This window comes from Mustela nivalis (assembly GCF_964662115.1).
Source record: "Mustela nivalis genome assembly, chromosome: 5".
In the NCBI taxonomy this organism is placed as follows: domain Eukaryota; kingdom Metazoa; phylum Chordata; class Mammalia; order Carnivora; family Mustelidae; genus Mustela; species Mustela nivalis.
Genome location: NC_139024.1, coordinates 141,671,590 through 141,686,988, shown reverse-complemented (window position 1 = coordinate 141,686,988; position 15,399 = coordinate 141,671,590). Strand labels below are relative to the sequence as shown.

General features: G+C 43.4%; 1 protein-coding gene across 1 annotated transcript; it reads right to left on the bottom strand.

Annotated features, from left to right (window-relative positions):
* Positions 1 to 2,918: 2,918 nt before the first annotated feature.
* Positions 2,919 to 6,390, bottom strand: LOC309864258 (uncharacterized protein). The gene is made up of 4 exons (XM_082729601.1): positions 6,025 to 6,390; positions 4,945 to 5,044; positions 4,293 to 4,433; positions 2,919 to 3,233 (listed from the first exon to the last, which is right to left on the bottom strand). Exons 2-4 carry the CDS (start codon positions 5,010 to 5,012, stop codon positions 3,011 to 3,013), a joined length of 432 nt encoding a protein of 143 aa, XP_082585727.1. The 5' UTR covers positions 5,013 to 5,044; positions 6,025 to 6,390; the 3' UTR covers positions 2,919 to 3,010.
* Between the last annotated feature and the right edge of the window lie 9,009 nt (positions 6,391 to 15,399).

Sequence of the window (15,399 nt, the reverse complement as noted above, 5' to 3'; positions counted from 1 at the left end):
ACAATTTATCACATTTGCCAAATACAGAATGCTTTCTACAAACATAGCTTATTTGTTTAATTCTCTGTTCATCCCCCATATTCCTTCCTGTTTGTGTTAACTGGTCCAAAGAATTTTCCACTGCCAGTACATGTACCTGTTCCTTTAGTTTCAAACAAGGTGAGACAAGTGGACTTCAAATATGGCCCCATTCAGCCTCACCACCTGGTGTCCACACCCCTTCACTGAATGTGGGCTGGACCTAGTGGCTTGCATCTATGGAAAAATTAATGGAAAAAATTCCAGGATTGGGTTATAAAAACCTAATGTGTCTTCCGTCCTGCTCATACACTTTCTCTTTTTCTAGTTCTTCCTGTTTGCTTGCTTTGATAAAGCAAATCGCCATGTTGTGAGCTGCTTATGGAGTGGCCTCCATGGCAAGGAACCGAGAGGGCCTCCAGCCAACATCCAGCAGGAAACTCAACCAAAAGGAACTCAATCAAAAACCCTCAAACACATAAATGAGCTTGGAAATGGATTCTACCCCAGTTGAGACTTCAGATGACTGCCGCCCTGGTTGATGCTTTGCTTTCAGCTTGTGACAGTTCTTGAAGTAAATAAATCAGTGAATCCATGCCCAAATTCTGACCTACAGAAACCGTGAGGCAATAAATGATGATGGTTAGAGCCACTGAATTTTGAGGTAATACATTACACATCAATCGCTGACTAATACACATGGATTGTTGGTCTTACCTTCCAGTTGTGCCATTTGCTTTGGAGAGGTGCTCCCTGTTGACTAGGCTTGAGATCTTCAGTCAAGGGTTTTTGCTCTCAATAGCTTTACCTTCATGATATTTGGTATCTCTTTTGAATACATTGCAGGTTGGCATTTATTATTTATTTAAAGAAACTGTTTCGAGTTATAGTCCAGTTTTATTAAAGAAAGAGTTTAGAGTTGTTGCCATCATACTTCTCATCCTATTTATTGCTTTCAGGTGATTCCCCCCCCCCCCTGTTATTATATAAATGAAAGTAAAGCTCTGAATTGTGCATTTTGTTTAGAAATATATCCACGAAGCTACTGCTTTAGACCCTTGGTTCAATAACGCATGAGGAACTTGATGAATCCTAGCCCAGTGACAGAGGTCAGCTTGGTGCTGGTCATTCTTTGACCCAACACCTTCCCTCTCTGTTCTCATCTTATATGTTGAACCCAAGAGGTGGTGTGTGTGGTTCTGGCATCAGATTATCTATGAGTTTACCTTAGTTCTGCCACTTACTACGATGTGACCCTCTCTACATCTCATTTTCCTAATCTCAAGGCTTTATAATATTGAGAACTAATCTTGATAGCATTGTGAGGCTGACAAAATAAAATAATTCATGCCAGGTGTTTAATACAGTGCAGACCAGGTGGTAAGTCCTCAATAAATGTTAACTATGTAAAACATGTGGTTATTGAATACCCACTGGTTGGCTGAGGTTGTGCTAAGTTATGAAGATACTAACATTAGTGCAATTTGGTTCCTTTTTCTCAAGGAAATCACAGTCTTATGAATGAAATAGTAATTAATTATTGCATAACATTATTGTTTACAAACACTGTTATGTACTTTACTAATCTGATCCTGATAAACTCACCCATGAGGTATTATTCCTGAATTCCTGCTTTGGTTTCCTGCCTGGCATCCCAGTTACCCTCGGAATAGATGACATTTTATATCCAGAGGACTGCCAGATAAAAATGTGAAGTCGGGTAGACAGACATTTTTATCTGGCTATCCTCTGGATATGAAATGTCTGTCTACCCGACTTCACTTCTGGAATCCATTTATCTCTTACTACATGCATATATGGGACAAAATTGTGTGGTTGAAGCTTTTGGACATAGCTGAGACATTTAGACACACCAGTTAGCTGGTAAGAATGAAGGAAATCCTTGCTGTTGTTACATCTTCTGGCCTCTGATACGCCAGATCCATTGTTTGGCTTCTTCATGCCACTCCATTTGTGCTGCAAGACCCGTTCCAAACCTAGATCCCAGATTCCTTCCCCGAGGGTCATTTGGTAACCCGTATTTGCTTCTCTCTGGATCTCCCTCCATATAAATGTTGGTCAGAGAAGGGCAGTGGAATGAAAAAGCGCGTGAGAAGATGGGCAAGGAGCAGGCAGACTTAAGATCTCGTCAGAGCAGAGAGGTAGGGAGGGAAGAGATTACCCATTGCAACTTCATCAGGGATCCTGGGGAGACAATTTTCTTTTTTAATTTTTATTTATTTCTTTAAGAGAGAGTGAGAGCGAGAGAGATCACAGAGGGAGAGGGAGAAGCAGCCTTCCTGCTGAGCAGGGAGTGGATGAGGGTTTCCATCTGAGGACCCTGAGATCATGACCTGAGCCGAAGGCAGAGGCTTAACCCACTGAGCCACTCAGGCGCTCCGGGGAGACAGAATTCTCAAGTGAGTTGCTTTGGCATATGTCACAAAACCACCAGGCGGACCTGTCCCCCTAAAGACCTGTTCGATGTGCCTGGCAGATACATTACAGAAAATTAAACTGTTTAGAGCATCGCCCTGCCAATACCCCAAAATACAGACCACATCTCCTCCCACAAACACATTACAAAACAAAAGACCAGTTGTGCCTACTAACGCCACCCAGGCACAGCCCACAGGAGAGAGAGTGTCGAGCAAAAAACAGGAGAGAGCTGCTGAGTGTGTCAGAGGTACTGGCCGAGGCTGGGAGATCAGGTGCTCATGGCTCATTGCGCTGGAGTTAATCTGTGATGCCTTTGCTGTTGTCAAACGTATTTCATTAGTGTTTTTCCCTTATTAAATATGAAAATCATGTCAAAGGTAAATGTCAAGGGGCTATAAAATTACCCTTCTTATCTTCCGTACATTTATCAGTTGATAAATGGAAAGACACTGCTGCCAAAATAACTGAATGAATAATTTATAAATGACTGATGCATCTTGTATGTTGTTTCGGGCACAAAACAGTAGGACATCAATAATCAAAAGAAGTTGGATTAATTTAGCAGCATTTTGCTGCTGACGTTTTTATCTAAATGCTGCAGTGTAGATCTTGGTGGCCAGAGAACCTCATTTCTACCATTTTGGTCCTTGTGGACTTGGGGGTACAGAGGTAGGGGACAAGGGTCCCCTTCTCGGACCTCAGAGATCTTCTGCCTTCTTCTTTGATAGTAAGTGCTGAGAATCGCTCTGCACCTCTGCTCTCCCTCTGTAATACACCTGGAATGGCGAAAAAAATCTTTATTTAAAAAGGGGTTGCACATCTACCCCGAATTCTCACCTGCCTAGGAGTCTCCCCCGTCCCTTACTTTACATTAAGGCAGTGTTATCTTTGAGATGTTAGTCTCTCTAGACGATTTTCTTAAATGCATTTAAAATTCGATGACACTGCCATCTTGGTCACCCTTGAGTGTGCTGGCAAGAGATGGGCCAGAGTAGAGCTCAATGGCACTGCTGGCCAGGGTTTAGGTCCTCGCCAACAGCCAACCAGAAAGAAGACCTGGAAGCTTCCTCTCCCTGCAGCAGTAAACTCGACTGCCCTGCAAGTCTTCCTGCAAAGCGGGGGGAAAAAAAAATTGAAAAAAAGCAAAAAGCAAAAAAACAAAACAAAACAAACAAAAAACCTGCAGCCATAGGAAAATTCTGCAGAGAAAATTTGCTTGGCTTTGGAGATCTCAACCTGGATCTAATTTCCCCCGAGGGTCAAGCAGCCGCTTATTCCGCGACATAGCGGAAGGGGCCATACAATTAACATCATGATTTATTCTGACATGACTCCTGAAGGGTGGCCACTTTATTATTTTTTAAAAAATTCCACCCTGTGGCTTTACCCACCAAACCTAGGATCTGCTTTTTGTCATCCCATTGTCAAAACGGCCTTGCCTCGGGTCCCCAGGCCCCACTGCCTGTTAACAAGAGCAGCTTCTACGGAGCAGGACAGCCATCCCAATGTGGTAATTGGACGCTCCACCCCCCCCAACCCCCCCATCCTCTGTGCTAGGTCCGTGGGGCGCAGAGGAGACCCCAGACCCAGACCTCCCGGGTGGAGGTTTGGGGGTTCTGAAGGGGGCTTGCTCCCGGGCTGGGCGCGTGATCGGCAGCCCCAGGGGCCAGAGGACCTGTGACTGAATGGAGATGGGCACACACTGCGGGCGAGCATGAAAAGTGGGGCCCTCCCTCCCAGGGCACAGGAGCTGATCTGCGGAATTGGCCCGGTCCCTGGAACTTCACAGACAGAGCAGCAGAAGGCACTGGCTTTCTCGTTTGGGCATTTATTACCTGGAGCAAAATGTGCAGAGAGGGTTGATAATGAAGTACTTGACTAATTCAGTGTGGTCCAGCTGGCTCAGCCAGAGGGGCTGGCTGCCGAGGGAGGCCGGGGAGGCGAAGAACTCACTGCTAGCCATTTTCCCTTGGCACCTAGGAAGCCAAAACAAAGGAGTGCAGAGATCAAAAAGCAGAGAGGTATCAATAATAAAGAAGGAGAGGAAACAGGGAGAGAAAGAAAGGGTTGGGGGGGGTATGTTGGGGAAGGGGCAGGGGGGGGGTAGGGCCTTTGCTTGTGTTTAAGAAAGTTATTTTTCTTTCTCGTTTCATTTCCGAATGAATCCATCCTCTGGACCTCTTTGCATTCTGAATCCAGTCAGTCTTTTGGTCACAGACAGCGGGGTCTCTGGTTTTTTTTTTTTTTTTTTCTTCCTTTCTTTCTTCTCCTTGTAAAACTTAAATATTTGCCAGAGAATTCAGGCCAAACAAAAAGAGACAGATTCACTTTCACACACACAGAAATCTATAAAGTGCTTCTGGTGGAGACAGAGGTGTGCTTTCTCATCCAACAGCACTGTGACTAGAAGCTACTGTGTCCAGAGGATGTCTTTCTCTTTGGCGGCATGGAAGCCAGCTGCCTTATGGTGTTCTGGTCCTTCTGTACCTGCTAATGGCCCACGTGAAGTTCCGCCTCTGTTCGCCATCCCGTGCAATAAATAATGGATCTCGCATGTTCAAATGTGCTTAAACACTTTGAGGACCATCTGCTTACAAAGACAATAAATAAAATACTGGATGACTGACTTCAGTGCTGTATGTATCATAATTATCTTTTAAAAATAGGCACGGCACTCATCCTGGCTTCCAACCCTGAGTCATAACAATCCTGTGGGGCTTGCTGACTTTCATATTCAGAAAAAAAGGGGGGGGCACTCCCTAGACAGTCAGAAACAAATGTGACAGATGAGCTTTGGTGGGAAGAGTAAGTAGGTGAGGGGAAGGGGAATTAGTTCCACCAAAGGTGAGCTTGATTTAGAAGACTAATCAAACCATGGGTTTACTTTTAATAAGCAGCAGCAAAGCGAAAGTTTCTGGGGATCCTCTGTGCCTGAAACTGTGAAGTCTGCTTTTAGGACACACAGGTGTGAGGTCAGCTTGCTAAGAGCTTACTTTGTGCTGTCTTCATTTTCTCTTTCTTTGGGAGCCCTCATGCTGTCTTTCCTTTGCCCTCAGCAGAAAAAAAAACAAAAACCCCAAAAAACGCTTCTTTAATCTTACTAAGGTGTAAATGACTACCAGCAGTTAAAGAATTGTCTCTCTCACTGCCCCCCTTTAAAAGTAAATATATATTTTTAAAGATTTTCTTTCTTTATATTATTTATATTTGTATATTATATTATATTATATTATTTATATTAAGATAGAAGAGAGACAGAGAGAGCAAGCATAAATGGGGGTGGGAGGTAGAAGCAGACTCTGCACTGAGCAAGGGGAACCCCATGAGGGGCTCAATCCCAGGACCCTGAGATCATGACCTGAGCTGAAGGCAGACACTCAACCGACTGAGCCAGTCAGGAGCCCCACCTTTGGACTGTTTTTATTAAATGAATTAAATGATCAAACACAAGAGATGAAACGCTGGGTTTTGAAACATTGTACTTTAGGGTAGAGATTCTTCTGTGCATGGCTGAAGACCCTTCATTTCTCCCCAGACATCATACAGGTTAGCTGGGTAGGCAGTTACCTGTATAATCCGCATGTAAGGACTAATTCATACTCCATCATCCTCAGAATTCAGGATTAGGCAGATATGTTGTGCTATGGAGCACATGGCGGTTATAGTGACCGTTTTGGCTTTTCCATTTTGCTCTGAGGAAAAAAAAAAAAAAAGCAGGGAATAAAATATTTGCTTCAATTTTTGAAATTTCAGAGTAGCACATAAGCCTGTATTTTTTTTTTTTTTTTAATCAGGGCTTGAGATCACTTTTTGCTTAAGAGGAACAGAGACCCATTCAAGCTAGATCAAGGAGCTTTGGGAGGAAGGATCCAGTGTAAGGACATGGTTGTCATGGCCATTCAGTTCTGGAGCTCTAATATGGCTGAGACTTACACAGACTTAAGTGAGACAGTGATTCTCGATCTGAGCCTCACGGCCTTATGATTCATCACTCAAGTTCTCTGTTATTAGAGTGACTCAGCTAAGCTTCATATGTCTGCTCACCCAGAGTTTCTATTCTCTCATAATGTTGGCTCTTGCCAGGCCCAGACAGCCTCTGTAGCCCAATGCCCTTGTTTTTTAATCCCCAAGAGGGAATTGGATCAGACCAGTTCATTACAAGGCCCCAGGACACAGGTTTTGTACAGCTTCTGGTTTAGGTTGCTCTGGGTCAGGCGTTTAGTCCTCAGCCACTTAACACTGGCCAAATGTGGGTAGGATTCTATGGGACGAAATGTAGACCATCGGTGGCTATAGGCGGGTTGTATCTTTTGGGATGAGTTGGCAGACGTTCTGATGATCATCCCACCAGGTGTAAATGAACATCGGAGTCAGCATTTACTCATGGGTGAAATATACTCTTGTTTACTGGGTGCTGGGCCAAGGCAATTATTCCATATGCTACATATTGCTTTGGTCACTTGATTTATTACTCAGTCAACAACGGGGGATATAGTACTCTTGAATAAGAGTCTTCTTTTTGTGAAGTTTCTTATACCTCTCAAGGACATTGAGGAAAATGATTCATCCGGTGGCCACTTTAAGGGGTAATGCCTTCAAGATGTATCACCCATTCCTTACATAAGCTTCTGTGTAATTCATTTCGCTTTATATACTTCTAGTCGCCAAATAATAGTCTGCTCATATTTGTAATGAACTGGTTGAGGGAGAGCCTGGCTTTTAACCTTCACCTCTGCATAAAAAAATTAGATCCAGTGAGATAAAAATAGTTTGTGAGGCGTTTCCATAGGGTAGTGTCAGACCAGCTTTTCTGTCACATCAAAGCAGCCACTGGCTGTCTGCCTTGCAGGATGGTTGGAACGAGTACATATTATATCCTCTGGTGCCCTTTCTAGAATGTTTCTCTTTGTTCTACCCCCTCTTTGAGAACACAAGGATCAGTTTAGGAAAGCGTCATGGAGCCCTTCGACTCAGGTCAGGCACTGTTTAGGGGGAATGGCAGGGAGGCTGTGGCTGTGGAAGAGCCGGGTGACACAGAAATGACGTCGACAGCACTTCTGGCCCCATCTCCAACTATCATCCCTAGTCATGGATCAGGAGAATAGCACCGGGCAGCCACAATGTGGTGAGGCAGTAGCCCAAGGGCTGGGTAGACTCTGACCATGGGGCACCTAGACAGATGAGATTCAGAAATAGGGGGACTGGAGGCATTCAGGAGGTCTGTAGTGATCACAGGTGAGACACAAGGCACCTACTGGGTCAGTGGGAGGCTGAATTTTGATTAGGGGCCAAAAGCAAGAGCAAAGGTCCAATAGCATTGGTGCCCAGGAAGGAGATGGGCTTAGGAAGTTTTAGAGGGGAGCCCTATTACCACACCGTAGCATGACTGGGAGGGGTGTGGGGGGCCACACTGGAGTTCAGACGTGGTCTGGAGGAGCACTTTCCAAGATAGCCCGATGAGAAGAAAACCAGTGTTCCAAACCCTCTGATTTAAGAAGTATGTTTGTGTGTGTGTATATACCCATGTGTAAGCATACCTGTAGAAAAATGTTATTTAAGGAATGCTTGCTTTAAAACATATGAATCTAGGTATTGGCCTAGAGAGCCATGGAATTGGCAGACAAATCCTTATCCCTCTGTCAATATTGGTGTACAACCTTCCTGTTCGGTGAGAGATAATAGTGGCTAGTCAAGCTGATATCCAGGAAAGAAGACCTTTCTTACTATTAACCTAGGCTGTTGTTGAACAGTCTAGCAGAGAGCTAGAGTGGCAGAATGTGCATGATTCGTTACCACCCCATGGATATTTACATTAACCTATGGCACCTTCTTGTTATGTACATATATCTTCACCCATTATTGCAACTGATGCATTCTATGATGCCATATCCAAGGACTGTGGAGTAGGAGGGGGGTCATCCTGGGAAGAACTCAAGGAGATCTCTATCTGTTGGAATACTGGAAATATACATGTATGGAACCCGCAGAGGAGTAACTGAAGGGAATTTAACAAAGGGACTGTTTAGAGAAGTGGGGGACAGAGTTAGAGGACCTACAAGAAGTGATGAAGCATCCAGGGTCTGGCAACACAGAAAGCCATTACTATGCCTGTGCTAAAGGGGCAAGGGGAGAGGGCAGTATTACCAGAACCTGATGAGAGCAGGAGGCATGGAAGGGGGCTGCCTGTGGTCAAAGGGAGTCACTACTGTCAAAATTGTGACCCTAAGGGAAGGAATGGGGCCACCTCCCCAACTACCAGTCTCTCTCTCATTCCTCCTTCTAAGATTTCTCTGGTGTCTCCCATTGATCAACCCCCCCTGCCAGAAGCCAGAGGCCAAGGGAAATGACGAGATATGGTCTACAGGTGGGAACCACCCAGCACATAGACCAGGACAAAGAGGGGTGAAGTATGGGTCTGGAGGGGCAAATGGAGAATTATGGTCAACATCTTTTCACTTGGTTTTTACTTCGGGAAAGCTGAGCTGGATGCAGGTAAATCTATCCAGCACATTCCTAGGCTAATTGACCAAACAAATTAAAGTTGCTCTTAATGGGAAGATTATGCTTAGAGTATCAGAAAGTAGGTAGGCAGGCCTGGTTATTTCATACTAATTAGATCTAAGCAAGTTCGACAGACTATTTCTTAAAGTATTAAGGAAAGTGATGGAATGCTTTAGAGATGAAAATTAAGTGAGCCAGAGCAACTTTTCGTGTTCCTCGGTAATGTTATGGGGGTCCTCCTGCACCGTCACCCTCGGTAACATACACTCAAAGATTTGCCTTAAACATGTCTCTTGAGAGCATTTCATATTTTACATGGAGGAATAGTTTTAGTCTTTAACGGGCTGATGAGGTTGGAAAATCAGCCTTGTCATGGGCTGAGCTGGCACAGCAAGCTTCTGCTTTCAGGGTGTCATCTGTCCCCTTGTTTTAGGATGTCAGCACGTGTGTGATTAGCATAGTGGCCGATGGGCTATCAGCTCTTTGGTGAGATGATGTGCGAGTCTTAGGATTATGACAATTCATGATGCCTAGTACTATGACAGCTGGCAGTCAGGGAAGCACCATTGGAAAGAGCCCAAATCAATCTAAAACAGAGACCATGAGCTTAACGACTAAAGTACATTTGAGTATATGTCTTAGTGGCATTTTAACCCGACATAGAATATGCTAGAACACAAGCATTAACGAAGATCTGTGTGAGGGCAACCCACTTTTGCTGAGCACTTACTATAGGCCAAGAATCTCCAGGAAAGGCAGTATTCCAGTGTTTCAAAGGATTCCCTTCTACCGCGGACGAAAGCAAACCCTTGGCTTGCAGACACATTCAGTGATGAAGTCTGTATATTCTTAGAAAAGCAGCCTGTGGTGACAAAAAAGATTCTAGCCATTCAGACTGTGGGGCTTAGATGAAACTTCATTTAATGCCTCTCGAAATCATATACCCTTGGTGGAGCCTGTTTTGACCCTGTGCTTTGTAATTCTTGATGAATGGCCAATAGTAATTATAAGGCTATTGTATTTGATGATAACAGCAAGAGTAACAGTAATAATAATAAAAAACCCAACAGTCATCAGTATCTGTGCCTGGGCAATCATAGTGTTTGCTATGTCAGGTAAGTGGGGTCTGGCACCCAATGGTCAGGCAACTCGTCTACCTCTTCCCTACCGGTACTGCTCCCTGGACGCAGTCACATCCTGAAAAGAAGACCGAGACGCTACTCAGAGGATGATCTGTGACCTCAGGGACAGAGACTGCTCATTTCCTGCTGTAGTCTTAAGACCCAGCCTGACATAAACTAGGATCTCACACATTCATGTCTAGTTCTAAACAAAAGGTACAAAAACTCGAGTACTTCAATAATGAAAGAAACCAAGTGTATTCAACATCCCTCAAAATCCTTTCTCACTGGCTTTCTCTTCCCTGGGAGTCAGTGGGATACACAGCCCGCTTGTGTCACAAATCTTTTGCTCCTTGGATATTTGTGCCCAAAACAGATATTTGCCCTCAAAACATATCAGAAGTCAGAGAAATCTCCCTAAAAGTTGTATTAAAAGAGTTTTACCTTGTGCCTGTACAATTCCTGTCTCACAGGATTTTATTCACAAGCACCCTTTATCCCTGAGTGGAGGCATTCACAGCAGCCAACAAGACCATAGTTAATAGATCTTACTGAAAATCAAACTCAGTTTGTGGTTTTAAACTAAGGCCAATTCCCAGTTTAGGCTCCATGGTTTTGTGACCTTGGGAAATCCTTCACTACAGAATGCGAGAAAACGTTTTGTTGACTATCAGGTTGTGAGGTCGTTGAAACACGATAGAGGAGGTTTTTACTTTTCTCTACTCCTCACCTCACAATGAAGACAGTGAGGATACCTCTCTGGGTACAACCTGTATAATAATTTCTAAAAATGGGGCTATGTCCAAATTGGTCCTCACTGAGTCCTCATTGCCCTCATTCAACGTGACAAATTTGAACCAAGCCTTCAAGTTTTGTTCAAGCCTTTCCAAAACAGGCTTGTACAAATTTCGGGTGTGTCAGTCACAAAGCCCTGTGATTTGGGGGCCTCCCACCAGCCAGACGAACACTAAACCCCTTGGATAAATGTCTCTTTTGGACCCAGTGTGGATGACTCCTACACTTATCTACTCTCTGGGGCTCTTATGAGGATTAATTAATGCTTATGAAGAGCTATAATCACCTTGGATGAAAGGAGCAGTAGAAAAATAATGACCCTTCTACTTGGCACCTTTCATCTGAGGATCTCAAAGCACTTCACAAGCTTGAATTAATTAAGCCAAGGTAATTGCAAGGTGTAATGACAATAACAATAATGATTATAATTATCCTCCACATTATCCTTAAGAACCTGATTTGAAATCAATTCCTGACACCCTCTCTGCCGTGGTGGTGGTCAGCCTCGTGCTCTCCGGGGCCGTCCTTCCTCACCAGCAGTGTCCGTGACCTCTACCGTCACCCCGGAAAGAGTGTGGGTTTTATGGGAAGAGGGATTCAGTGTTTTGGAGTAGCACCTGTATTAGTGGTGACTTTTGGAAATTGGGACTACACCATGGAAAGGAATATTTATGTGTTCAGTGATTGTTCTTGACAGCAGTTTGGACGAATGATTTCTTCTCTAAATTCTCGAGGACAATGGCTTATGCTTGTATAACACTTACCGTGTGCTACTTAGTTGTACCATGCGCTACTTATTTGAACCTCAGGTCAACCCTATAAGGCAGGAACAATTATCATCATTATCCTGATTTCACACATGAGGAAACTGAGGCACAGAACAACATGATACCTGACCCACATCGCAGAGTTGATCATCACCAGGTCACAGAACGGTGAGTGGGAGGTGGGAATTTATGACCTGGGTAATCTGCCAGAATTTGCAGTGATTAAAAAATCACTACACTTCACTGCCTCTGTTAAGAGGAAATAGAATCATAATTTTTATGCAAGAAAAGGGGCTAGTTCCTCATTACCTTGTGTAATTATTTTTATTTTCCAGACCTCTCAGAGTGGGAAAAGTATGACTTAGAATGGATTATCTGGATTCAAACCCAAATTTTGCTATTTATTAGCTAAGTCACCTTATGAAAACACCTAGTTTTAATGCCTCGGGTCCCTCATCTTTGGATGGGGCTGACATAGTTCTTTCTTCATGGAGTTGTGTGATGATTATATGACCTAACTCATATAAAGGACTTAGATCTATGGCTGGTACATAATAGATGTTCCATAAATTATAACTGTTTTCGTCACCCACCCTTTATAGTTACCAGATTTATTTAAAAATTTAAGAAGTCAATGTCTGAGAGACTCTGACATTATCACTTGCATTAAGATAAAAATGGAGAGTTCTTATAAGGTATTCAGACTAATTTTTATGGAGTCCTGCTGTGAACCTAAAAAATTCTCCCAATGGGGCACCTGGGTGGCTCAGTGGGTTGGGCCTCTGCCTTTGGCTCCGGTCATGGTCTCTGGGTCCTGGGATAGAGCCCCACATGAGGTTCTCTGCTCAGCAGGGAGTCTGCTTCCCCCTCTCCCTCTGCCTGCCTCTCTGCCTACTTGTGATCTCTCTCTCTCTCTCTGTCAAATAAATAAATAAAATCTTAAAAAAAAAAATTCTCCCAAGATCTCATGAGTCCGTTCTGTGAAAAAGATAATTTAAAAATTCCATGGCTGCTAATAGGTTTAGCTACCCTTGTAGGGGACAGAAGCTTCTCCAAGCTTATTGTCTGTCTCACCAATGGACAATGTGGGTTCAGGAATAGGGCAAGAGCCTATTACTGTCTTCTGAAAATATTTAGAAAATATTTAGGGTGCTACCCAACTGGTCCAGTGCTCTTTCCATGATATAGTATGAATGTGTGTGTATATATATAGAAACACACATACACACATATATGCATCTCTCTATATATAAATACAAATATAAAATACATGTATATATATATTTTTTTCCTTATGCCACTCTGAAAATCTCCCATCTAAAGCACTACCCTATCATCCTACAGGAAGACTAATACTGATGCTCTGAGAAGTAGAATTTCCATTGCTCAAACAGTGGCAAAAAGCCCAAACAATACAGGTAGAGATCTAGTTTCTTAAATAAACCTGAGGCATGTCCATGACGAGATCATGTTCAAGGACTTTTCATATTGTGTAACATTAGATTAATTTAGCATTCACCAGAGTTTATTTTTAACCTGCTTCACTTGGAGAGGTCATCTCTAGGGGGACTAACCTTCCAATAAGCGAAGTTTCGTAATTCTGGTCTCCACTAGAGTCTCCTGAATGAGGTATCTCTTGTGGGTACGGGGAAGCCATCTTTTAGGAGTTGGAGCACCTTAGACATGGGATTTTAGTGTGTAGGAGAAAACAGCCCATCCGAATCTCTGTCTCTCAATTTTTCTGAGTTTGTAGTTTCCTACAAAATTAGAGGGTTTTCATTTTAGCATAACTTTAATACTTGGCACTGTAGTGAGGACTGGGTTTTTGTTCTTTTTTTTTTTTTAATTAATTGATTCTCTTTTCATCTCCTCATTTTGTCCTTAGGCTTATGACTTTTTAAATTTATTTGTTTTATTTTAAAAGTAGATAAGCATTTCCTTTTGAGTGATCAGGGACACTGCCTGAGCTATGCAAGTACTGTTATAATTACCTTTTACTCATCCGAACTGTATGTTTTTTGGGGACCGCAGAGATACCTTGGCTATCTTGGAAAAGAATAGAGGAAAAGGCTGAGGGGAGGGTCTCAAGCCCACCAGCGGTCTGTACACAAACCTAGAGTACAATGAAACAATAAACAAATCTCAAAAATTAATCTTAGGTAGAAAATATGCTCAGATTTTTAAGTTTTTGCGTTTTCTTCATTTTGACTAATAGGGTCTGGTATCTGGATCCCAAGAATAATGGGTAACCTGTGCTAGGAATCGTAGCCTTTTCTTACTCATTTCTAGACTATCTCTGAGCCGAGCCCATGCTGTAGCGTGGTGCTCCAAAGGTCAGCTCCTCCTGGGAGGGACCAGTTCTGGGTGGTTCTCAGTTCCTTTTTTCAGCCAGTTTTTCAAACCAGCTCATTTCCAGCTTACTTTTCATCCCACATTTAATGGGGTAATGGCGTTGAGTTCTTGGGCTTTTTCACCTTAGCCTGAGGGGCCTGATGCCTGAGAATTTAAATCTCTAGTGAGCTTCTCACTGCAGCTCTAATGAGATGATCAAGAACGACCTAAGGCTACAGCCTAAATTATGGACTACTGATGGGAAAAGGCCTGTCAGTTGGCCAGGCCAGGGGACACCACACCTGGCACCTTTTACGTTTTTCAAAGCTGATTGGTGTGACCTAGTTCTAATTAGCATTTAACTACTTGTAGTTGAACTATATGGTGGGATGACAGGACATAAACACGCACAGACAGGGCTTAGGGAAGGATTTAAGTTTTTAGGAAACTGTTTTAAAAATTCACTTGGTACCTTGAAATAACGTGGGCATTTGGACCCTGTTTTATGTTCCCATGACTTCGGCCTTTTCTCTCCCGGTGCATCTAATGGTGGAGTTCTGTCATTTAAAATAAATTAAAGCAATTCATTTTGATGCTTTCCATCCTATTAGGCTTATCGGGGCTGTTTGGAGTCTCTGGTCCCAGGCCACCAGGATGGGCCACGGCGACTCAACTGAAGGAGTGGAGTGCGTAATAGGACAGCCCCTTGGCTCTCCAACTATACCTGCCACCTACCTTTTGGGCCCTTGTGAATCTAACAGCACTGTTTCTTAAAAAAACACACACAATGCTGACACACAGTGTTACATTAATTTCGAGGTATGCAACATAGTGATTTCACATCTCTGGATGTCATACTGTGCTCACCCCAAGTGTCACCATGCAACAGTGTTACAATACCATTGGCTATATTCCCTATGTTGTGCCTTTCTTCCCAGGATGGCCTCATTCCATCATGAAAAGCCTATATCTCCCACCCCCCATCATCACTGTGCCCACTCCTCCTACCCCCTTCCCCTCTGGAAACCATCAGTTTCTTCTCTGTATTTATGGGTCCGATTCTGCTTTTTGTTTATTTACTCATTCTGCTATTTGTTTACTTATTATTTGTTTTTTAGAGCCCACATGTAAGCTTCGTATTCAGTGAAAAATAGTAAAACTCTTCGCTAACTCAGTTTAGCACTCCTAAGGTAGCTCTGATTTTTAGATGCATTTACTCTGCTTTACTTCTGGGTTCTTACGTGATGTACTCTCGGATAAGCCTCAGGCTGGGGACTTATAAGCAGTGTCACAGAGGGAGATGTGAGCCCCCCATCAAATCCTAAATAAGTGTGTTTGACTGTTCTGATACTGTTTCTGATTTGACGCCTGTCTGCCCGTACCTTCCTGTCCCTTAGCTGGACATCGCAAAGGACTCTCACAGGATC